The sequence below is a fragment of the Saccopteryx leptura genome, chromosome 8, assembly GCF_036850995.1.
Source record: "Saccopteryx leptura isolate mSacLep1 chromosome 8, mSacLep1_pri_phased_curated, whole genome shotgun sequence".
NCBI classification, from domain to species: Eukaryota; Metazoa; Chordata; class Mammalia; order Chiroptera; family Emballonuridae; genus Saccopteryx; species Saccopteryx leptura.
This window is the reverse complement of record NC_089510.1, coordinates 83,583,103-83,607,906: the sequence shown is the minus strand read 5'-3', so window position 1 is coordinate 83,607,906 and position 24,804 is coordinate 83,583,103. Positions and strand designations below refer to the sequence as shown.

At 42.4% G+C, this 24,804-nt stretch overlaps 1 protein-coding gene and 1 non-coding gene across 6 annotated transcripts in view; one reads left to right on the top strand and one right to left on the bottom strand.

The window, feature by feature from the left end:
- Positions 1-24,804, top strand: part of FNDC3B (fibronectin type III domain containing 3B) — a 400,148-nt gene that overhangs the window by 72,060 nt on the left and 303,284 nt on the right. For all 5 annotated transcript variants that reach the window (XM_066348038.1, XM_066348040.1, XM_066348039.1 and 2 more), the window contains exon 2: positions 10,446-10,584. In XM_066348038.1, coding sequence (XP_066204135.1) covers positions 10,474-10,584 — 111 coding nt within the window. In that variant the 5' untranslated portion in view covers positions 10,446-10,473. The remainder of the gene's footprint in view (positions 1-10,445; positions 10,585-24,804) is intronic.
- TRNAV-AAC (transfer RNA valine (anticodon AAC)) lies at positions 18,147-18,222 on the bottom strand. The gene has a single exon. It is a non-coding gene; the product is annotated as a tRNA-Val (tRNA).

Below are 24,804 nucleotides of genomic sequence, written 5' to 3'. Positions count from 1 at the left end.
TGGCTTTGGAATGTTTCCTTGTAGATGCTAGACTTTCATCATTGGGTGTCAGTGAGGGGTGTGAGATTATTGTGCTGAGTGTACCCAGAGTCTAGATGTAATAAAAATGTCTAATCATGTCTGCAAATTTCTTAAACGCCATTTAAAAACAATGAAAAAGCAAATGAACTTTTTGGTTGGTAAACTTTTTTTGTAGATGGGCCCCCTTTCCCTTTTAGTTAATAGTATTTGCAAAACTGAATGTTATTTATGTGTGGGTATAGGTCTAAGGTCCAAATATTGTGTATATACAGTGACGTAATTTTTTTCCCTTCAGTTTTTATGTTTCCTTAAAGATTTGGGGGATGTTATGAGGCTGTGGAAGTGATCTCTGTATATATATGGAAAATTATGAACACAGCCTCAGATTATATATAATGTTTATATATAACTCTTAGATATATAGACCCTGCCCCCAAAATAGTGCCTTCCTAATATGGTAGTTTTGAGTTCAGACATAGTCACTAACATTTCAGTAACTATGTAGGGTGCCAGATGGGTATTAGACTCATCGGGTGATTACTTTGTACAGGATATAAATGTGTAATCACTATGCTGTACACCTGAAACAATATAATAGTATATGTCAACTCTAATTGAATAAAACACCTATGGGTTCTTGAAGGCAGGACCTTATATATTAGATTATGTAGCATTCCTTTTTGCTCTCAGAGCACAGTGGACAATTCTGTTTTTATTTGTTACTCGAACCATTTGCCTTTATTTATTTTAATCCAGACTGGTGTTTTTAATTTAAAAAACTCAATTTCACAAGATTTCTCTGTGGATTTAAACATTGCCACCTGAACCTCCTGTGTTTTAATTGGATGCAAAAAGCAAGAATGTTTTTAAGGTTAAGAACTTTTTTCAGACAACTGTGATTTAACTTCACAAATGAACCCATATCAGACAAGAAGACAAATTCCAGACTGTTTGTGCCTCAACCGACCTGCTGGGTGCATACCTCTAGGTACTGCTCATGTCTCAAGAGTTATTCTGCACAAACAGCTATCACCACTCTGGTTTTCATTCAAGTGGCAAGCCATGGCAAGAGCCTTCCAGTTGTATAGAACTCAGCTGTAAAATTAGATTTCATTGGCACGAACACGATGATTACCAGCGTTATTTGCTCAATATATTCTTTTTTCAACGTTTTACTTAGATTTTTCCTCTCTCTTATGCAGAAGGCTCAGGTTATGTTCATACAAGTAAGAGAAAGTAACAAACATTTTTAGAGTCGGTGTAAACATTTTTAAAAATAATTTAAGTTTTAGTTTAATCTGTATATAGTAAGCACTGTGTATAGTAAGTACCGTAGGCAATGGTGTTTGAAATAGTCTGTTAGCTACAGAAAGGAACCTTAAAGGCAAATCTATAATTTTGTGATTTTATAAAAGAAGAAATTAATGGCTCAAGTTCAGGGCTAATTATTGGCAAAGCCGTGAGTAAAAACAAACAAACAAACATTTTAACACACTTATGTCCTTTGAGCTGTTTTTAGCACAGGGGCTATGAAAAATTCTAATAAAAATTCTTATTCCCTCTCCATATCCTTTTTTTTTTTTTTTTTTTTCACTTACTTGATTTTCGAAATAGCAGAGGCTAGTGTTTGTACCAAGTGTCTGTCCTCATGGTTACCCAGAGTGTGTGGGGAGGTGGGGGCGAAGGGGAAACGTGGAAGCCACCTCAGCTTTCCCAGTCTAGTGGCAGTGCCGCACATCGGGTTCATAAACGGCTACGTGCTAGTTCCACGTGGGCAGAGCCAGGACCACCGGCATAGGTTTGGTGTTACTGGGAAGGGAAGAAAAACTCTTACAGTAGCAAGGAAGTGACAGATGTGTGTTGATGGATGAGCAGATTTTTCTCAGTTTCAGAGGGAAAGAAGATGCACAGTGTTTCTGTTTTATCTTAATTTATTTTTCTACTGATATAGTTGGAGTTTCCACAGTTATTTTGAGAAAGCTATTTTTAGTTTTACTCAGAAGGCTAGAAATGACAACTGTTGAGTTTCTGGATCTTGGACTATCAGTCAAGGGGTTTACCTTTCAAAATCAGCATGAAGCAGGGAGGATATTCTGATGAGGATAATAAAATAGTACAGTGAATGGGCCTTGGTTGGGTAGCTCAGTTGGTTAGAGTATTGTCCTGATACTCCAAGGTTGCAGGTTCAATACCAGGTCAGGGCACATACAAGAATCAACCAATGATTCATAAATAAGTGGACCAACAAATCGCTGTTTCTGTCTCTCCCTTCTCTCTCTCTAAAATTAAAATAAATAAATAAATAAATAAATAAATAAATAAGTGATACGTAGACCTCCTCTTAGTTGTAGGAATGTATACAACTAACTTGTATAATTTTTTCTTGTTGTCATCTTCTTACCCTCATTTCATATTGCGCTCTCTCTTTCCCTCCCTCTTTGTCTAACTTTTGCATAATAAAACTTAGAAATGAAAATGACACATAAGGAAGTTGTCAGTCCTTGTGACTGATGACATAAAAGCATACAGGCCACCTTTGAGAGGGGAGGTTCTTGAAAGCAGGTTCTTTCTTTTTATGCTATATGATTCTCTGTAAAATTTTGACTTTTCTGTATTTTTCTTTACAACAGCCATGACACAAACAAATGTAAGTCAGCAGCACAAATGTTTGCCATAATAAATTAAGTTTTATTAGGTTTAAGTTTTATATTGGAAGCCATTTAGAAACTTATTATCACTCATAAAGCATTAGCTATCTGGTAGTTATATTGTTTTTAAAAGGAATACAACCAATAGACAGATGAAAAAATGTTTAACATCACTAATCATTAGAGAAATGCAAATTAAAACCACAGTGAGATATCATCTCCCACCAGTCAGAATGGTGCTCATCAACAAATCAACACAGAATAAGTGCTGGCGAGGGTGTGGAGAAAAGGGAACCCTCCTGCACTGCTGGTGGGAATGCAGACTGGTGCAGCTACTGTGGAAAACAGTATGGAGATTCCTCAACAAATTAAAAATGAAACTGCTTTTTGACCCAGCTATCCCACTTTTAGGAATATACCCCAAGAACACCATAGCACTGTTTCAAAAGAAGAAATGCACCCCCATGTTTATGGCAGCATTGTTCACAATAGCGAAGATCTGGAAACAGCAGTGGAGGAGTGGATTAAAAAGCAGTGGCACGCGCGCGCACACACACACACACACACACACACACACACACACACACACACACACACACACTGGAATACTATGGGGCCATGAAAAAGAAGGAAATCTTACCTTTTGCGACAACATGGATGGACATGAAAACTGTTATGTTAAGTGAAATGAGCCAGGCAGAGAAAGAAAAATATCATATGACCTCACTCATTTGAGGAATCCAGTAAGCAATATGAACTGAGGAATGGAATTGAGACAGAGGAGGGATCAAAGGGCCCAGAGGGAAAGAGGACAGACCGGAGAGGGGATGATATAGGATGGGGTAAACCTGAAGGGAAGGGGGGAGGGCACTATCGGGAGGGGGGCAAGGGAGATGTTGAGGGGAATATGGGGGGATGCATTCTGGGTGACCCTAGAATCTGTATAAACACAATAAATTAAAATCAATTGGGAAAAAAAGGAATACAGCAATTTCTTGGTAACCTTTTAACTCCTTTGCTCCCAAATACAACACAGCAAAACAAACCCCTGTTTTCTGTGACTCAAGAAGTTTATCACATTGTCATTTTGACTGTTGGTGGTGTTTTTCTTGTCTTATTGAACCAGGAAAAAAGTTTATTTTCTCATTACTATATACAAATGACCAGAACATTTCTCTGGTATGTTGGTGACAATCTTCTGAAACCTAGCCCATAATATATTTTCATTATTAGAAATCAGTTGGTATTTTAAATAGAGAAAGAAATTTTCTTGAAGTATGAATCCAGCTGCAATTTTACTAATGTGCCTGTGACAATACATTTTTTAGGCTACTGAACAAACATGTAGCAAGCAAAATGTTTAGATTATGTGAAAGTGATTGGTTAATTTGTATTTTATTGGAAAAGATACAAGCTTTATGGAATTACAGTTAACTTTGGTGGTATGAATTCTGAAAATCTGATTTATTTATTAATATTTATTAGATTAAAAAAATTTTTTGACAGGGAGAGAAAGACAGATAGGGACAGACAGACAGGAAGGGAGAGAGATGAGAAGCATCAGTTTTTCGTTGCAACACCTTAGTTGTTCATTGATTGCTTTCTCATCTGTGCCTTGGCCGTGGGCCTTCAGCAGATCGAGTAACCCCTTGCTCTAGCCATCATTTTGTCTTCTTATTGGTTCCCTTACCACAACTACTTTTTAAACACTTCCCTGTGGTCGTCTAGAAGTCAGCTGAAAGCCACTTTAGGGGGTAGGTGAAGTGACTTGGGAACCCGTGTCTCAGTGCTCACTGGGATTTAACTGAGCAGGTCCCCCTGTCCTTTTCGCCAGCTGGGCCAGCTCATTTGGTTCAGCTCATTTGGTTCTGATTGTGATATGTTGTTACTTTTTGTCTTGTTACTTTTCTTTTTCTCTTGTCATCTGAAACTAATTTGTATGCTGTACTTCTCTTAAATTAATGTAAGGGAATTTGGGTCATAGGCCCATGGAATGAGGACCAGGACGTTTTGTTACTAGTTTGAAGGTCAGTTTCGTAGACTTGAAACCCTTCCAGTAGTGTTAGGCCTTTGGTTTTTTCAAGTTAGAAATTCTACATAGTATATAATTGCTTTCTCTGGCCTTTGAAAATGGATCTGTGGTTTTTTCCTGAGAATCAGGATTTTTAAGAACTTGGCCAGTTTGGCTTGGGCCAAAAGGTTTCATGGAAAACCTTTTGAGACTTGGAGTGGGGGGAAGAAAAATAAGAGGAAAAAGTTATAAGCCACTTACTTAGAGTAACGTAAAAAAATCTGAGACCCTTTGTAATATTCTTTTAAGGTAAGTTGTTCTTAAAGCTTTGGGGGCATATTTGATGGAATTAAATGTTGCACTGACAGTGAGGGTTTGTTCATGTTGAGTCTCAGAGCCCCAGTCCCTGCCCTGCCGTTGGTGAGGGACTTCATTTAGCTATCCTGAGTCTAATGAAGGTAACAAGTGATGCTCACAGGGGATGAAGGTAACAAGTGACTTGCTCTCTCATAGGAGGGAGGGAAGTTACCCATAGTGCTCACGTGGCTTCCTTCCCCTGTCAGTCAAAAGAACAGAACTGGCTGGGAATGAAGCAGTTGTGGTTTTAGTGTTCGGATGTGTGGTTAGAGGAGGAGGTTGTGAGGGCCTGTGGTTGTTACCAAGTTCTTTGAAATGGAAGGATGGGTAAGAACAAAATAAAGAATAGTATCAAAATCTTTGAGCTTTGTGTGATAAAAGATAGTATTCAGAGGATTAGAAAAAGGCATTGTAATAGAAATAATGTGTTTCATATTCTGATTAATTTTGTAGCACATTCTTTATTTGTAAAGTGCAGTGGTTTAAAGAATGAATTCATTCATTGTAAGAACTCCGTTGCATATGAGGGGACAGTGTGGATGTGTACAGCCTAGAATAGGATGCATGGGTTCTGGGGTAGATTTGGTCAGCTCAGATACACATCTGTCCAAGGGAGAAGGCACCCGGACCAGGAAAGTGTTTTATGAGGGTGGTTTCTTCTGAGACTTCCCGACTGAATGAAAAACAGTTATAGATCCGTTATCCAGAGATCATGCATCTCTATTCAGTTTCCCTTACAGCTGATAATCAGCAAGTGGTCAAGGACAATGGTGCAAGGCACAGGGGAACTTCTGGGACCCTGTAAGAGACTGATCCTTTCTCAGTGTGAATAGAACTAACAGTCTGGTTTCCCAGCCCAAGGAAGGCGTCAGACAGGAAATTTAGAATATGGCCCTCAGATTTGAGGGGGCGTGGTTTGTACTACTGCTTAATAAGGAAGTGAGAACAAAAAACATAGAAATTAAACATAACAACTCAAGTTAGAGGTGACTTTCTCTGGATATGTAAGGTCAGCATGCTTGAGCATCTTCCAGTACCTCATGTTAGGGCCAGACACAGTACTGTATTGTTGTAAACAGTGACCCTCCACCCTAAAATGTTTAAGTAAGAAATATGTAGTTTCCATCCACACCATTACAAGGAAGTAAGTTTGGTCCTTAGAGTTAAGTATTTGGATAGCAGACCTTTCAGATTTGTTGCTTTACCTTTAAATTTTGTTTTAAAAGTTTGTCAGCTTTTTCAGACATGTCACATTGTCTAGGTCTCCTCAGAGCAGTGGGGTTGGGGCACACCTGTAGCTTTTGTCAGGGTTCCCAGGCAAACAGAGGAGGCTCACTTTTCGGGGTAGCTATCACCATTGAATGATGCATAGTAACCCTTCCTAAGTCTCCTGGTCCAGCCTGAGCTTTTCTTATTGTCAGTGTGAGGGACAAGTGGTTTTTCCCAATTTACAACTTGAATCTTTGACTTTCTGTTTGTATTTGGAAAACTGATTACTTTTTCTTCCCTCATCATTAGGGAATAATCAAAAAGGTACTGCTATGGATCTTAAGTTTTGTGTTTCACATCTTTGGTTTTTATTCTTTTGTAATACTTTCTGCCTTTCCCCCCGTCCTTTCTGTAGTCCATAACACTAAATTGTTTCTGTTCCGTGATCATTTAAGGGTAGACTGGCAGGCAGTGTCTTGTTAATAGCTGGGCATTATCTTGCCTAGAGATAATTTATTGCTTTTTCTATGTGTTCCTTGCATTCCAGGTAAATGAAAGTATCCCATATACTATATGTGCCAAGGATATAGAATGGTATTCAAACATTGTTGGCTGTGTTAACCACCCCATCTAATGAATCTCTTACTATGTATTCCAATTAGAATAAAGTCTGGTTTACCTTTGGTGAGACTCTTAGGGCTTAGGAAACGGCCTTGAATTTTAGCCCTCTGGTGGCCTAGGAAAAAGAGGATCAACACATTTGGGTATAAGAAGTGAGACTCAGCCTGACCTGTGGTGGCGCAGTGAATAAAGCATTGACCTGGAAAGGCCGAGGTGCCGGTTCAGAACCCAGGGCTTGCCTGGTCAAGGCACAGTCAACAAGTGATCATTACAAGTTGATACTTCCTGCTACCCCCCACCCTTGCTCTTTTTCTTTCTCTCTCTCCTTTCTTTCTCTCTCTACTTTCTGTAAAGAAAAAAAAGTGATACTCAGTCCTGGCCAGATGGCCCAGTGCATAGAGCTTGTGCTGGTGAGCCGCGGTTGCGAGCTCAATCCCCTGGTCTGGGTACATATGAGAAACAACCAGTGAGTGCATAACTACGTGGGAGAGCTAATTGGGATGAGCTGATGCTTCTCTCTTTCTCCCCGCCCCTCAAATGAATGGAAAAATTAAAAAATAAAAATAGAAGTGAGACTCATGGTATGGGCTATGGTGGCTTGTGTTCACTTCATTTTCTCCATAGCTTACAGTATAGTTGTGAGTGGTTGAGTTGAGACATTAGAAGTATGTGATGTTTGTAAGTTCCCATTACATAAAGTAGACTTTTTCAAAATATGTCTGATTTCCCTGTTTTCCCTTCCTATTGTACAGTAGTCTGCAATAATCTCTGTGCATCCACGAGGTAGACTGTATAGAAAAATAAAGGGTCCAGGCATCATTCTCTTTATGGCAGAGCAGCGCGACTCAGAGTTGCCTGTGCAGTTTCCCAGAGCACATCCAGTTCCTCTCAGGGCCAGTGCACTCGGTTTCCAGGGGGTTGTTTGCATCTTTATGTGGGTCTCCGTCCTCTCCCATCTAGTATCTGTGAGACAGAGGGGGCCTGCTGGCCTATACCCTGTCCTGACTTGCAGAACCTGAAGTTGAACTCCCAACCTGTACTTGACACTTCTGCTTAAGGTTGCTACCTAGGGAGGCTGGATTGCTACATCTTGTAAATAGGACTTGCTATTCACGTCCCATCGCCAACCAGGAGTTTTCCTAAATTGAATTTGTCAGTGCTGGACTCACTGTCGGTGTTGAGGCATTCTTTGGTATTAGGGACAGAGGACTAGGAATGCTTGAATTTTACTTCAGGTCAAAGTTATCTCTTCCTACCCAGTACCTGTGGTCCCTCCCCAAGAAACAGTGAGAGATGGAAACAAAAAGCATTGTTAATTTAATTTGACTCTCAATTCCAATGTTGAAAACGTCAGTTAGCTTGGTTGTACCGTTTGGAGCATAAATAGCATCATCTCAAAGCAGGTTCTAAGGACCTCCATCCCACCACACCCACCCAGCGTCTAAATTTGTATCATATTTTCTGTCCTGGGCCCTAATGGAAAGCCCCAGAGGCTGGGAGGACCTAAGGGCGGCCTGTGAAGTCAGTTGCCTCCTGCTGCTTGCTTGGGTGAGAAAGGAGGGAGCGGGTTCCATGCTTATGCCTCTCTGTGACCAGGATCATCCCATGTGGATGAGGGCCTTGGCACTCACAGCTTCAGCGGAGGAGAAGGGAGAGGAGACAGAGCCGTACCCTGCGCCCTCATCTCACCAGCAAATGCCTTGGGACCTTCCTCAGGGAAGAGTGAGGAAAACGTGGAAGGTGAGCAGGGAGTGGTTTTTCACCCCTGCGTGCTTCATCCTCAGACCGCTGATATAAACTGCTGCCCTGTTTATACAGCCTGCAGTTTTGAAGAAATATTAAATAAAACATTGCACTTAAGAAATAGGCCTGTGTAATATCATCAATCTGAGGAAAAGCAGCCATTCTTTCCTGTGTACCAGTAGGTAAAATATGCCAGAACTGAGATGCACATGGACATGAGGACTCGATCGTTCCACCTCCTCAGATCAAACAGTGATGTCATGACAGTATCAGTGGAATTGTCTTAGTTAATTTTATTGTGGTAGGATCTGTTTCCTACATCAGGATAAACTATTGGGATTTGGGCTTTGTAATTTTATTTGCTTAGGAACTCAGTAATTGCCTCATAAAACAGCATGATGGTACTATTAACGCTGAATTATAAGACCTGTTATTATAGAATGTGCTTCTCTAGTTGGGACAAGACTTCACTCTTTGGTACTTAAAATAATTAGTTTCTCTAAATGGGGTTAATAATGAATAGTATAAAATTTTACCTATTTAAAATAAAAAAGTTTACAACCTATTGAATGGCTTTTATGTATCATTTGATACTTTAAGGGAAGGAGTTTCTTTTCACTGGGATGAGGGGAAGGTATAATTAATGTTCAGAGTGGAGGTGGTTAAAAATGAGGGGAAATACTGTTTTTCTATCACACCTGCTTTTAGGACAAATCTGAGATAGTTATTAAAGGGCTAGCCCCACTGTTTGGCCTGATTTGGATATTGAATATTGAAGGGTTAACTGACCATGGGATTTAAAATTTTGTGGGACTTCATTATGAATAATAAAACATCTAACTGAACTATATAACAGTAGGTTTTTGAATTAACTTAAAAAAGTGTGCATGTGTTTATTGGTTTATTATTTTTTGTCTATGCTGTTAAAACTTTTAGTGCCATAAATTTTAGCCATAAGTTAAGGATATGTAAATATTCCTAAAGAATAATTTATAATTTAAAATAGGAATTTATTCCTGCTATTATATTGAAAAGCTAGATATTGGTGGCAAGTGCCATTATGAAAATAAAGTGGGATTTGTATTGTTTGTAATATTTTATGGAAATCATTTATTCGGTTGAAATAATGGAATCTGCCTTTTGGCTCAGTTCTGCACAAGGTTCCACGGGTACTCGGAGACACAGGAAAGCTCGAAATGTATACAAGTGATAACAATGTCAACATACAACAAGTTAAATTCAATTCAAGGAAGTGATGGGAGAGAGATAGAAAAATGATTAACTACCAAATTAATGTCAAGATCAGAAATCATGACAGTTACAGTACAGGTAGCTAACTTTTGGTTCTTTGCTTGGATCAACTGCTTATATACAATATTTTGATCTGAATAAAAGGGAAAAGCTGCCCTTGTAGGTCAATTGATCTTACTTTTTGTGGTTAACTTACAGATAAGAATAGCACCAGTTTTTGTTTGACATTTTGCCTTCTCAAAACATTGTCATTCAAAAAAACCCCACAAAAAACATTGTCATTCTATCCTGGGAAGGATCCCTGGGGTAGGGTAGTTACTAGTCTTCATATGTTGTTAAAACTTATAAATAAAGGACGGAGTCGAGGTATGGGAGGTTGCATTCACATGGCTGCCTGGACTCATCCATGGTCTCCTAGTTCAGGCTCTCCCATCTACTTTAACCCTCCCTGGGCCTGACATAGGAATACTGTACTTGATGATAGAATAATCTGAGTTTCGGCTGACCTCAAGATAGAATACTTATGTTACAAGTGATTTTCTGTGGTCCTGATTGCTTTTTAAAAAATGGTGGTTCTTTTGCAGGGTGCCAATTGAGTGAAGTTCTCCATGAATGTATGTCACAATGATGATGACCGACCAAATCCCTCTGGAATTGCCACCATTGCTGAATGGAGAAGTAGCCATGATGCCTCACTTGGTGAATGGAGACGCAGCTCAGCAGGTCGGTGTTGTAAGAGGGAAATTTATGTCAAATTATCTAAGGGGAAAACATTAACCCAGTAATTGTTTTTTAAGATAGAAAGATCTGTGAGTCTGAACATTAGTAGTTTCAGAGGTAAGCGTTTATTGTAGAATTAGTATATGTGACTTTTTAAAATATGAGAAATTGTGGCTTTTGATAATAGCAAATCTTACCTCATCCAATTAGTATTCTTGAAGCATCAAAAAATGTCTGCTTTTTGAAATGAATCATTTTGAAAATATGCACAAGTCTTTGGAATAAAATGTTACTCATATCTTGTACTGGACTGGCTTCCCTGGTTGGCGAGAGCAGGACTTGGAGGGTGGAGAAGGTTGTGACCTCACACAGGGTGACTGACCTTGACGAGAGGTGCAGGCCCCTGGGAGCCCCCCTGGCTCCGGGAGCAGTCCTTCCGCAGGTAGAGCCTGCTGCTACTTATCACAGAAGACACCAGTTATTTCTGAACTCATTCATGTAGCGTTTAGAGAAAAAAATTAAACGGTAAGTAAAACTTTAGAAAACATTAGAGACTGGACTATTCTAATAACATTAAGTGGTTTTCTGTTATTGACTACAAAAACTGGGTTTACTTAGTCTTATACTAATTAAAACATCATTTTGTCTTTGTTCAGTTCTTTAAAAGTATAACAGTACAAGTCTTTTTTTTTTTTTTTGTATTTTTCTGAAGCTGGAAACGGGGAGAGACAGTCAGACAGACTCCCGCAGGCGCCTGACCGGGATCCACCGGGCACGCCCACCAGGGGCGATGCTCTGCCCCTCCGGGGCGTCGCTCTGCCGAGACCAGAGCCACTCCAGCGCCTGGGGCAGAGGCCAAGGAGCCATCCCCAGCGCCCGGGCCATCCTCGCTCCAATGGAGCCTTGGCTGTGGGAGGGGAAGAGAGAGACAGAGAGGAAGGAGGGGGGGTGGAGAAACAAATGGGCGCCTCTCCTATGTGCCCTGGCCGGGAATCGAACCTGGGTCCCCCGCATGCCAGGCCGACGCTCTACCGCTGAGCCAACCGGCCAGGGCCACAAGTCTTTTTTTTTTAATGAAAAGTAGTAAGAAGTGCTTAAAAATAATTACCCCAAATCTATTAATTCAAATAAGTTAATCAGCCATTTTTGACACCAGTACATGCTATCCAAATCTATCATAGTACTTTAATACTTTGTAAAGGTTTCTATTGAATCTTATTTTGCTGCTTAATAATTTGTTTATATTTCTTTCTCCTGCATTAGACTGTGAACCTCTTAAGAATAAGGAACATCGGCCCTGGCCGGTTGGCTCAGCAGTAGAGCGTCGGCCTGGCGTGCGGGGGACCCAGATTCAATTCCCGGCCAGGGCACATAGGAGAAGCGCCCATTTGCTTCTCCACCCCCTCCCTCCTTCCTCTCTGTCTCTCTCTTCCCCTCCCGCAGCCGAGGCTCCATTGGAGCAAAGATGGCCTGGGCGCTGGGGATGGCTCCTTGGCCTCTGCCCCAGGTGCTAGAGTGGCTCTGGTTGCGGCAGAGTGACGCCCCGGAGGGGCAGAGCATCGCCCCCTGGTGGGCAGAGCATCGCCCCTGGTGGGCGTGCCGGGTGGATCCCGGTCGGGCGCCTGCGGGAGTCTGTCTGACTGTCTCTCCCCGTTTCCAGCTTCAGAAAAATACAAAAAAAAAAAAAAAAAAAAAAAGAAGAAGAAGGAACATCTAATGAGTACTCAGTGAACATCAGTCAGTTGAATACATTTCATCCCTTCTAACCAGTGATGCAGATACCTCCCTTCCTGACTCCTCAGTCTCTCACTCTCTGCTAGATCATTTTCACCAATGTACTGTAGTATCTTTAATTTTTTTTTTTTTTTTTTTGCATTTTTCTGAAGCTGGAAACAGGGAGAGACAGTCAGACAGACTCCCGCAGGCGCCCGACCGGGATCCACCCTGCACGCCCACCATGGGGCGATGCTCTGCCCATCCTGGGTGTCGCCATGTTGCGACCAGAGCCACTCTAGCGCCTGGGGCAGAGGCCACAGAGCCATCCCCAGGGCCCGGGCCATCTTTGCTTCAATGGAGCCTTGGCTGCGGGAGGGGAAGAGAGAGACAGAGAGGAAGGAGCGGTGGAGGGGTGGAGAAGCAAATGGGCGCTTCTCCTGTGTGCCCTGGCCAGGAATCGAACCCGGGTCCTCCGCACGCTAGGCCGACGCTCTACCGCTGAGCCAACCGGCCAGGGCCATATCTTTTATTTTAAACTCATAAACAGCTATACCTCTCCCCACACACAAAAACCCTTCCCTTGACTCCATACCCAGTCACCATCTTCTATCTCAACCCCCCTTTGTGACAGGACTTCTCCAGATAGAGCCTTTGCTTCCTTACCTTTGCTACTTTTCTTTCTTTCATTTTTAAAAAAAGTTTCATTGATTGATTGATTAGAGAGAGAGGAAGGAGGGACACACACACACACACACACACACACACGCATGCACAGAGAAACATCGATTTCTTGTTACTTATGTACTCATTGGTCAATTCTTATATGTGCCCTGACCAGGGATCAAACCTACAACCTTGATAACGCTCTAACCTAGTGAGCTACCCGGCAGGACACTCCTGCTTTTCAACTCTGAGTCCTTATTTGTGTTTTCTTACCTTTTTCTATCATTCTGCTGCTTTATCTGGGTGGGGATCACTTTCTGAAATGGCACTTTGCCATGTCTACTCTATTACGACTGCTGGACTCCAGGTCAACATCTCTCCCGGGATAGGACGGTCCTTCACACTGGTCTCAGGGTATGCCTCACAGCTGTCTTTTGAGTGATCTTCTAAACACCTATGTGTCGAGTCCCTGCCCTACCCCAGGCTGTCCTTCACACCTGGACTAAAATCCAGGTGCCCCCAGAGCCTGTCAGCCACGTGTGTGTGTTCCCTGCCTTTCTCTTCACTGTCCCTCTACTGCTGTGCTCCGGCCACTCATGGGAAGGTCTCCGAGTGCCACGTAGGCTCCCTGCCTTTCTCTTCACTGTCCCTCCACTGCTGTGCTCCGGCCACTCATGGGAAGGTCTCCGAGTGCCACGTAGGCTCCCTCCCTTTCTCTTCACTGTCCCTCCACTGCTGTGCTCCGGCCACTCATGGGAAGGTCTCCGAGTGCCACGTGGGCTCTCAGCGTGCAGGGTTTGGTCTCCCTTCTTTTCACTAATGAGAAGAGGTAAAAAAGACTTGGAAGGCACCTTCCGCCTCCCAGATGTGGTCACTGGGGCCCTGTTTGTGTGCACACCTAAGAGCCCTGGGGCCCATCCTGGTCTTGTGTAGCATTTTAGTGTTTTGATGATTTTGTCCTCATTTCTGTAATTCAGTTTGCACAGAACAGCCTTTTATGGATTATGAATCAGCATACACAGCCCTTAGTTCTAGAATTATTTAGTTTTCTCTTCAGAGGTAAACTCTTTGCACCTAGAAATGTTTCAAGACGAGGCTTGCTCAGAAAGCCATGGCATCCCTACTCTGTGTCTGCCTCATATCGAATTAGAAGCTACTTCATAATTGGGTTTATAAAATCACATTTTTAATTCATCTGGGAATTTTTCTGTAAAGATAAAGGGAAAATTTATCTGTTTTATAAAGTCATATATCAATCTTTCTGAAACTGGGGGTACACTAACTGTAAAATATCTCATCAGAAGAAACTTTTCTTCTAATTAGTAAATATGTTTGTGCCAAAAGCATTAAAATGTATAGGTCATGTGGGCCCTAGATTTTCCGTAGTCCTAATTGTTAAGCGGGCAGAGTGTGTCTGTGAGATTCCTCTCAGCAGGACCAGCTCCCGGTGTATCGTGCCTTGACGTTGCCTCTGTTGGTGCCGGGGCTCCGCCTGGACAGCGGCCTGTGTGTCTGACGGTGTTCTGGCTCCTTCTGCCCCCAGAGTCCCCAGCCTGCTTCTCCTTTGTTTCCTCGAGCCTCTGCTCTTCCCTTTGGGTCCTGGCATTTCCCTCGGGCCTCACTAAGTGTGGCAGAGTCCTCCAGGCCTGTGCGTGGAACCTGTGCTTCTCTGCTCTGTTCTGACTCTCTAAATAAGAGCCTGTGCGAAGGCAGAAGGGGAACGCTGACCCAAGGAGCACGCAAACTCAGTGATGGAGAAATGCCAGGCAGGAGATAGGGAAAGAGAAGAGGGATAGGGGTCACCAAAAAGGGCAAGGACCAAAGGTGAGGAGCCAAGGGTCCGGGAGTTGCAACCTGCCTGAGTTTGGTGTGCTGGCCTGAGGCGCCTGTTGGTACTTGTGGCCTGCTGCTAAGAGCCTGTGTGGCGGGCACGCAGGGCATCTGTGTTGAAGGGTTAGGACCCGGGGCGCATCAGAGATAATTACTGAACTAGTGTCCCCTGAGGCCACACCTTTTCATCTTAACAGGGAACTTTTGGAGGAACAGGGTTATGACTTCAGTGATGAGTGTTGCAGGCATTGTCGGACAGACCCTTGGGGATGACATTGTAAGGTCTGCAGCACTTGAGCCACCTCTCAAAGTATCCTGTTGTAAAGAGCTGCCCGCTGGCTGCAGTGCTCTCTGCATGTCTGTGAGGCACATGTATGGTGAAGCCTACCTTGTATGTGGTTACAGCATTTATGCTTTGCAGTTATGCAGAAGACATTCTGAACGTTTCTATATATGCAGAATAACCACCACAGTCAGGAGACACTCTTGAGTTCCCACAGCTGCTCCCCTGGTTTCTGTCTGAGCTGCTGCCCTGATTTAGTTAGTACGAGTTCTTGGCAGGCTTCTCTGCTCTGTTCTGACTCTCTAAATAAGAGACTGTTAATTTTTATTATCCGACGTCATGTTAAGTTGAATCCTTGGTTTGTCATTTGATATAGGTAGCAGGAAAAGGATGCTTTTTTTTGCTTAAAATGCAAAGCCATCCTCATTATGTATGAAGATTTAAAAAAATTTTACCAATAAAAGAATGAGCAAAAAACAAATGCAATATGGATAGAAGCAACTTAACAGCTTTACTTAACTGTTTTATTGAAATATACCCACATGCCGTGTAATTCACTTAGGTAAAGTGTACAATTCAGTGGAATTTGCTCTAGTCTCAGAATTGTGCAACCATGACTACAATTAATTTTAGAACATTTTAATCAACCTAAAAAGAAACCTTGTAGCAGCCACTTTCCATTCCCTCCTGCTCCCGATTCCCAGGCAACCACTAATACTTTCTGTCTGTTATCAGTAGATGTCTGTATCTATAGATCATTTGGTCACTCTGGACATTTTATATAAATGAAATCATGCAGTGAAAGGAAATCGTGGCATGTATCTGTACCTCATACTTATTTGTTGCCACTTTATTTGTTGCTATTGCACTCCACTGGATGGATGCAGTCTGAGACTTGTATAGATCCATTGCATGGATGTTACTTATTTATCAGGGGGTGGACATTTGAGTTGTTTCACTCTCTGGCTGTTAATGCTGCTGTGGACATTGTGTGCATGTTTTCATTTCTCTTAGATAGGAGTCAAATTGTAACAATTTTATTTAGAACTGTTGTTTTCTAAATAAAACACTTCTGCTTCTCACTACAGTTTCTTCTACTTTGAAAAGATAACATAGCAGAATAGCATTTGCTTCTCTTATGCTAGCTGTATATTAGTTTTGAGTTATAAAAATCTGGTTTTGACTTGAATTATTTTGTGTGGCAATATAAATTACAGTGTGTGCCCTTCAGTAATCAGAATATTGGTGCCTATGTTAGCAGTTTTGGAACCTAGTGGTATGTTAATTAATCTATCTTTGTATGGAATTTTAGCACATTTTAGAGATTTAAAAATGTAGCAGCTAATTTTGAACATGAAAGAGTAAAAACATCAGTCAGATTTCCAAGTTTTTCTATTGGTTTTAATAATCTCTGAAGGAGAATTCTTGCAGCCACCAGTTAAATAAGGAAATCATTAGGTACAGAAGTGTTAACATAGTTTCCTAATTTGCTAATTTAATCTGTGACACAACCTTTATGAGGGTGGTATACGCCACTTTATATTCTTATATCCTTAGTGACTCTTGTCATGTATGTGTGTATTCATTAGGGGTCGGTGGAGTGGGGACAGAATTAGTTGCCTTTTGCTCCTGACTAGCATTTAGGGAATCTTAGAGGACCCCTGGCCTAGCATATGTTTTGTTTGTCATATTTCTTATGTCTTTTTCTTTTAAGCTTGCAGAATTAGTTGCTTCTTCTTCAGGAAGTAGATCTCCTTCAGTGTAAACAGGAAGCTGTCTCTCCTGCCATCTCAGGATTGCATGTTAACAGGCTTGCTCCAGAAGACAGGAGGTTACAGTTGCCGCAGCATGGCCATTCTCTTGATTTTGCCTATTCCTGTTGATCAGCTTGTCATTTTTTTGAGAGTGAGGTTTTTCCTTCCTTTTGTTCCTTCTTTCTGAAAGCCTCTGTTTCCTCTACAGAATACACAGCCAGAGTTTTCCTGGAGCTTTCTTTTGAGTACGCATTTCCAGACAGCACATTAGACATGTTAAAACTTTCTACGTTCAGATGGTGCTCGTCATTGGCATGTCTTTTCTATCAACGGTGCTTCTGCTGCTAATCCAGTGACCTTTTCTGTTCTGGTTGATGTCTTCTTAATAGCTTTTCCCTTGACAGCTTCCTTCTTGCATTCAGTAGTTCAAGTCCTCTCACCACACCGGTTTACTCTTTAAATAGACTGATAGCCACTGTGTCAGGAGGACCCAGAAAAAGTTTTAATTCTCAGTATGGTATAGAAAAATGAATAAAAAGTTCTTGGGAAGTTTGCCCAGGAAAGAGAAGGGTATTCAAATGAGAATGGGATTGGCAGTTAAAATAAAGTCTGCAGCTAATATTGCTGATTAACATGTAACAGCTCCTAGTGGTAGAACCCTATTCAGAAGCTGGGGTCTGGCTTAAAAGCGGGAGGAGTTAGGCTGGTCAAGTGTTGGGTCTGGAAAACCAAGCACGGGGAAGCTTAGTCTTGGGTCAGATTCTTCAGCATCAAGACGTATGAGAAATGTATAACTTACGCAAATGTTTATTATTGCAAACTGCCTTTCACATTCTCTGCCACTGAGACTTATAAAGACCTCTGGTGTCAGGATATTGTCAGTCTCTTTTCTTTGAGATTTGGGGTAGAAAGGAGGAGTGAGAGGGTAGGCTTTATGACTGAATTAAGGAGTGACTGAATGATAGATTTGTTCATTTTATTTATTTATTTATTTTTTATTTTTTATTTTATTTTTTCATTTTTCTTTAGCTGGAAACGGGGAGAGACAGACAGACTCCCGCATGCGCCCGACCGGGATCCACCCGGCACGCCCACCAGGGGCGATGCTCTGCCCACCAGGGGGCGATGCTCTGCCCATCCTGGGCGTCGCCATATTGCGACCAGAGCCACTCTAGCGCCTGAGGCAGAGGCCAAGGAGCCATCCCCAGCGCCCGGGCCATCTTTGCTCCAATGGAGCCTTGGCTGCGGGAGGGGAAGAGAGAGACAGAGAGGAAAGCGCAGCGGAGGGGTGGAGAAGCAAATGGGCGCTTACTCCAGTGTGCCCTGGCCGGGAATCGAACCCGGGTCCTCCGCACGTTAGGCCGACGCTCTACCACTGAGCCAACCGGCCAGGGCCAGATTTGTTCATTTTAATAAGTATTTATCAAGTGTCTTCTGTGTCAGCATTGTCTTAGGTGCTGGTGACACAAAGATGAATAAGACACTGTTCTTGCCATAAGGAACAAACTATATTGTTGGGGAGCAAAATGTAGTTTAACTCTCCACTCTCCCCCTCCCCTAGCCAAGGGGCTGCATTTACACATCTCTTGTGCTTGCACTGGGGATATAATGGTGTCTGGGAACACAGAAGAGGGTGGGGCAGGGAGTAGGAAAGGAACGCAGGAGAGCAGACCAGGCTAGGAAGAGTGTCTGGGGGGGGGGGGGGGTGCAGAGCCTAGACAGAGGCCTCACTTGAAGTGAAGTCTAGGATTTTTTATTCAAGCTTTGCATGTAGTGTACTCAGTTCCTGTTTTATGATTTGAGAACACTCTGGAGGAACAGCATGTTTCAGAGAAGAGCTAATATTAGTGGTACCCCAGGCAAACTGTATCTGCACATTCTATGACCTCTTTTCTGGAGCCTTTTCCTATTTAGTACTCTTGTTAGTCTGTCTGTCTGTCCTCTGACGCATCCAGTCTGGGGTCCATCCTTGTCCCCCTGATGTCTACTTTTCAGGATTACTGAGACCCCAGAAGTGCAGATCATGAGCACCCCTCACCCTGGCGCTCCCCAGGAGCACAGGCAGCTGCTTCGAAGGGCCTCCTTTCCCCTGTAACATGTTGTCAGTTTATCCTGGTCCGCAGTCACATTTTACAATCCTGTCTGCCTTAGGTTTGCCAAATTTGCTCACTACAAAGCCTTCCAAAAAGTCATAGCCTCTGCATAATTTGAGTTTCATAAAGGAAAGTGTTGATGGCATATTATCAGGGGGTGCTGTTATACGTGGCACTCACAATAATTACAACATATGACATATAATTAGGATAGCTCTGAGCTGTCTGGGTTGAGAGATACTTCAGAATTTAATTAGCCAAAGGCAATAACAATATGATGCAAGATGCAGTAAGTATCTTTCAAATGGTAGAAATTGAGCTGCCTTCAAAAAGGAGAGGATTAAGGAAAATACTGGCATGGCAAGGTTGCACTGCAAATAATGGCAGTTTTAAACTCTCCAGTGATTTTAACATTCTGATTGTTTTTGACTTGGTGCACTGTTTGGCTACGCTGCAAACTGGGAGAATAGACTGTGTCTCTTGTTCCCACTTTGCCTGGCATCTGAGGTAGCATTCAGTAGATCCTTCAGAGTAGGTGAAGGATGAACAAAATGAACAGATTTAATTCATCTGGACCAGGGCTAGAAAACTGTCTCCACGTTGCATTCTTCCTACAGGCATTAAAAAAAAACCTTTATAGTTAACAACAACAAAAATTAGGTGCCAATATTTAAAAATTTACATACAGTTCTGGACCTTTCTGTTTGTCTGGAAAACCCAGAAGATCTGATTACACTGGGCCAGTCTTTGCGCTTGGGAACATTTGACTGGCAAGAGGCAGCAGCTGCTCACTGTCCCTGGGGCACGTCAGCCTCAGTCCCACTGTGCTCTTCACTCAGCTTCCCAGCCTGCCTGGCCTCCGTGGTCATCTGAATTTGGAACCTGGAAATGGTTAACTTTTTTACCTTTGAAATTGTATCTTGTGCTCATGTATCATGTTTTACATAAAACAGAACTATTTTAAGATTCTTTTCTGGCACACTCATTGTGTATCACACTGATGAAGTAATTTTAAGTCTCTTCGTTATTTACTTTCTTTATGACTTGTAAAATGAACTAGTGTGGGCTTCGGTCCACATGGTTTTGTAGATGGGTGTCAGTTATGTCTTACAAGTTAGGACCCATGCATTGTTTTGTTTGGCCACTGCTTTTCAGTGAACAGTATTTGAGCCCCTAAACAGTGCCACATTGAACAACTCACCAAAACTTAGGAAGGACAGAAAAATCAGCCAAGCGCCTTGGTTTTACAGTTTACAGACTAGTTAGGGGACATTAAACTCAGATGCAAGGTATCAGCGTTCCAAGGGCAGAGATGCAAATACTTGTGTTTATAATCTTTTTTGCAGTTTCCAAGAATCAAGTCTTCAAAGTACTTACTGAAATAGATTTATTTAAAGTAATCTTTTCCTAGTATTACCTAGATGAGGCATTTTTGTTTAAATCATTCTATATTAACTTTCTTTTTGAATAAAATTAGATTTGGTTGAGTCCCAACCTCTAATTTCTATTATTTTTTTTTGGAAAATGTGTATTTGTCATGGTGAATATGATGTGAAATGTGACATCCATTGAAGTATTAATATCTCACAGGCAGTAAAAAACACACATATACACACACGAGGGAGAAAAGTCGGGGCACTTCTTCACACACAGTGTGTTAAGACATATGCTTGCACATAATTGTTTTCATGTAGGCAAACTGCTCTTTTTTGTCGACGTGATTGACTTAAAACTATGACTATATATAAATGATATATGCTATACTCCAAATCTGGCAATAGTGAACAAACTGCATAAAATTAGTAATAAATTAATCTCTTAAATTCCAGATGCAGTTGCAAAAATTAAACAGCCTGCTAAGGAGCCGATTGTTGAAGCACCACGTTATTGTACCTGGGTGATTTTGGGTTTAGCGTGGCTTAGATTAGTTTCCTCACGAAAATGGGGACTGGCCAGAATTAGGTACCTCTTAGTAATTTTTTGGCCAGCTCTACTGTTAAAGTACATGGAAGCTGCACTGTGGTGGGCCTCAGAGGAAGTAGAATTCGGGTGGCCCTTGAGTGTGCCTGCCTGCCTTGGAGCTGCTGCTCAGCCCTGGGCCTGGCTCCTTAGCAGCGACCATCACCAGAGCAGATCGCTGCTCAGAGGGGTGTGTTTTATGGGCAGCAGGTGTGTTGAGCACAGTCACTAACTGGAATAATTAATTTGACCCTGCCTCCCCCGGACCCACTCTTTATTGCCCATTCTTTGCCCCTTGAGTATAGTAGATGTGCATTTGGATAAAATAGGTGGTCTACATTTAGAACATTACTTTGCAAAGGGTTTCTGCTTTGCAGATAATTGAGCAGTGAAGTGGGGATAGCAGAGAGCTGGAGATCTCGCGTGTGGGCAGGTTGACTAGGAAGTATATTTATACAAGACAAGCTGTCTTTTAGGGTTTCAGTCCTGTGATTTTCAAAAATGGCACTCAATTTTAGTGATCAGAGTTTAGATTTGGAATGAAATGAAATGGATTGTGCTGTTATCCAGTTATGTTGCATGGATTTTAATTTTTAGGAGATTTGTTCAAAATGTTCCAGAAGTCATCAGTGAAGCATGTTACTTTCTCAGAAGAAGTTTCTTTGGTCTTCAGAGTGGAACGCAGAGTTGTTATTCTAGTTTATGGGAGAAGCCATGACACACTGGAGCAGGGGTCCCCAAACTACGGCCCACGGGCCGCATGCATCCCCCTGAAGCCATTTATCTGGCCCCGCCGCACTTCCGGAAGGGGCACCTCTTTCATTGGTGGTCAGTGAGAGGAGCACAGCATACATCTGCATCCCGTGTTCCTGGAGTCCTGTATGTGGTGGCACCGCAAAGCGTGGCGTCACTCACGTACAGTACTACTTCCGGTGACGTTGGACGCATGTGGCATGGCTCTGGAAGCACGTCATATCACTTGTTACGGCTAGCAGTGACAATATGGAACCGAACATTGACCATCTCATTAGCCAAAAGCAGGCCCATAGTTCCCATTGAAATACTGGTCAGTTTGTTGATTTAAATTTACTTGTTCTTTATTTTAAATATTGTATTTGTTCCCATTTTGTTTTTTTACTTTAAAATAAGATATGTGCAGTGTGCATAGGGATTTGTTAATAGTTTTTTTTATAGTCCGGCCCTCCAACGGTCTGAGGGACAGAGAACTGGCCCCCTGTGTAAAAAGTTTAGGGACCCTTGCTCTAGAGCATGCTCTGTTAGTGATGTTGTTTGGTAGCTAACTTGACCGGAGTTACGCATTTTTTTCTGATTTGACCAGTTTAATTTTAGTTTTGTGCTGAGAGAAAATAGGTCTGCTTAAGACCTATTTTAATTCTCATCACTGTGGCAAAAAGGCCATTAAAAAGTATCTATATAGAATGTCTGTTTCTTTATAACTTACTTGGTGATTTTAGTTATGACGGAAAATAAAAGTACATAAAATATGAATATAATATGAATTAGAAAGGGATGGTAACCATTTTTTTCTTTCTTTTCTTTTCTTTTTTTTTTTACAGAGACAGAGAGAGGGATAGACAGGGATAGACAGACAGGAACGGAGAGATGAGAAGCATCAATCATTAGTTTTTTGTTGCGCATTGCGACACCTTAGTTGTTCATTGATTGCTTTCTCATCTGTGCCTTGACTGTGGGCCTTCAGCAGACAGAATAACCCCTTGCTTGAGCCAGCGACCTTGGGTCCAAGCTGGTGAGTTTTTGCTCAAACCAGATGAGTCCGCGCTCAAGCTGGCGACCTCGGGGTCTCGAACCTGGGTCCTCGGCATCCCAGTCCGACGCTCTATCCACTGCACCACCGCCTGGTCAGGCCATTTTTTTCTTCTAACAGATGAAATGGGAAATCAGACCTTAGACTTGCATGTACTGTATCTGTGAGTAATATTTTTTGTGAAAGATTTAGGGAATCAATTGAGGGTAGAGTTGGGCGACAGAGGATATTATCCTTTCATAGATGGGTGTTCCCATCAGTTGCCTTCTGAGAGTCTTCCCTTTTCTCTTCCAAAGTGGTGTACTCATGGTCAGGCACTGAGAGCTTTCCTCTTTCCTGTCTGCGTGTCCATGTGGCGGCGCTGCTTGGCAGCTGCCTGGGGACTTGGAAGAGCCTCCATTGCGCACCCTGAAGACCAGCCTCACCCCAGCTGTGTGCTCTTCTTTGGAGGGAGGCAGCAATCCGTTCTCAAATCATTATCCTGAAACCTAGCAGGAAGTGTGGGAGACAGGTTCTGTAATACCGACCCTTGCAGAGATGTCAGTGCCTTGACAGTGTAAAAGATGTATTAAAATTTAGATTTTTGACATTGAAAGAATTCCAAATATTCAAATAAATTTTTGGCATTTACCTCAAACATAAGTGTTACTTTGTAAACTTGCTGATTACCAGCAGGCTTTTAGTCTCAACATTTAATAGAGTGGTTATTTGTGGGTAATACGTTCAATTGTTGGAAAGAATGGTTTTTATTTGATATTTTGATTTCTTTGTTTTCTTTATGGTGGAGGGAATTAAGAGTAACAATTTGAGGGCAAATGAGGTACTAGGAATGGTGCAAAGCACTTACATACATAATTTCATCCAGTGATCACAACGTGACAAGGTGGTGATAATTTGTACAGGTGGAGCCAGCAGCCAGCAAGGTCAAGTACCTGCAGCTGGCAAATGACAGCCCTGGGATTTGTATCCACTTTTGTCCTATCTTCCGGGAGGGCGGAGGTGCTTGGGTTAGCCTGTGTCTCTGTTGTCCTGTTTAGGTAAACAGTCTGGAGAGACGGGGCCCGGGTTCTCACAGTAGTAAATGGTACAGTTCACAGAGAAGAGTAGTACTCCTGTTTGTTAAGGGACCTTTGCACTGACTCTGGGAGTGGGCTGGGAGTCTGACTCGGGAGCTTCAGAGAAGTGCAGACTGAGCCGTCCTGGGCCGGCTGAGGCCTGAGGCACTGGCTGAGTTTGGAGGAGGAGGAGGGGAGTCATCTGAGGCCAGGTCACGGAGCGGCTGGCTTTCTTCCCTTGGGGAATGGTTCTTGCCCTGAGATTAGCAGCAGGGAAGCAGTTCCCTTTGGGGTCAGCAGCTGCTGGGGTCGTGGTGACCAGACGAGGGTAGCAGGCAGTCCTCCTCCTTGGGAAACTCACCTTTTTTTCTGCCTTCTCTTCCTTCCAGACCCCACCTTTCATTTTCATTCAAAAATTACATCACCCCGAGGCACAGTTTTTGTGTTTAAGAAATCTAGAAACTTGTTGTAAGACTTGAACCTATTAAATGGTTTGTTTTTCATTCTGAATTTATAATTTCTTTTAAATAATGCCAGAATAATAAAAAATATCTAAGTTGATCCTTCAAGGAAGAAAGAAAATGGCCACTTTGCTGTATGAGCATTTCTCAAATGTCTCACCTCTGGGTATTCTGTTCTCAGGGATACAGAATTGTGTCACCCAGGATTTGGACTAGGAGCTGCGATACTGCATGCACCTTTTTGCTGGCCTGTCCGGTTCTTCCTCCCTAGCCCCACCTTCCCAGCCCCAGCCCCCTTAGACCTGTGGAGGTCAGCTTGGACTTTGACTCTCCTGAAAGATGTTAATTACATGTTTCAGAATTAAATGTTCTGTTAAAAATCACTTACACATAGCTTTGGAAAGAGGACTGGAGGCAGGGAGTTGCTTTAGTGGTGCAGAATATTGTTTTGGAGGCCTCAAGAAATCAATCTTAGGAGTTAGTTCATTTACCACCAGGACATACTTAGTCAGTGTATATAAACAAAAGAAGTCACAGTGTGCCTGGACGTTATTTGTCCCAGATGGAGTTTAAACTTGGCTCATTATACTGCGCTGATGTCATGGTGCATAAACGGGCCCTGA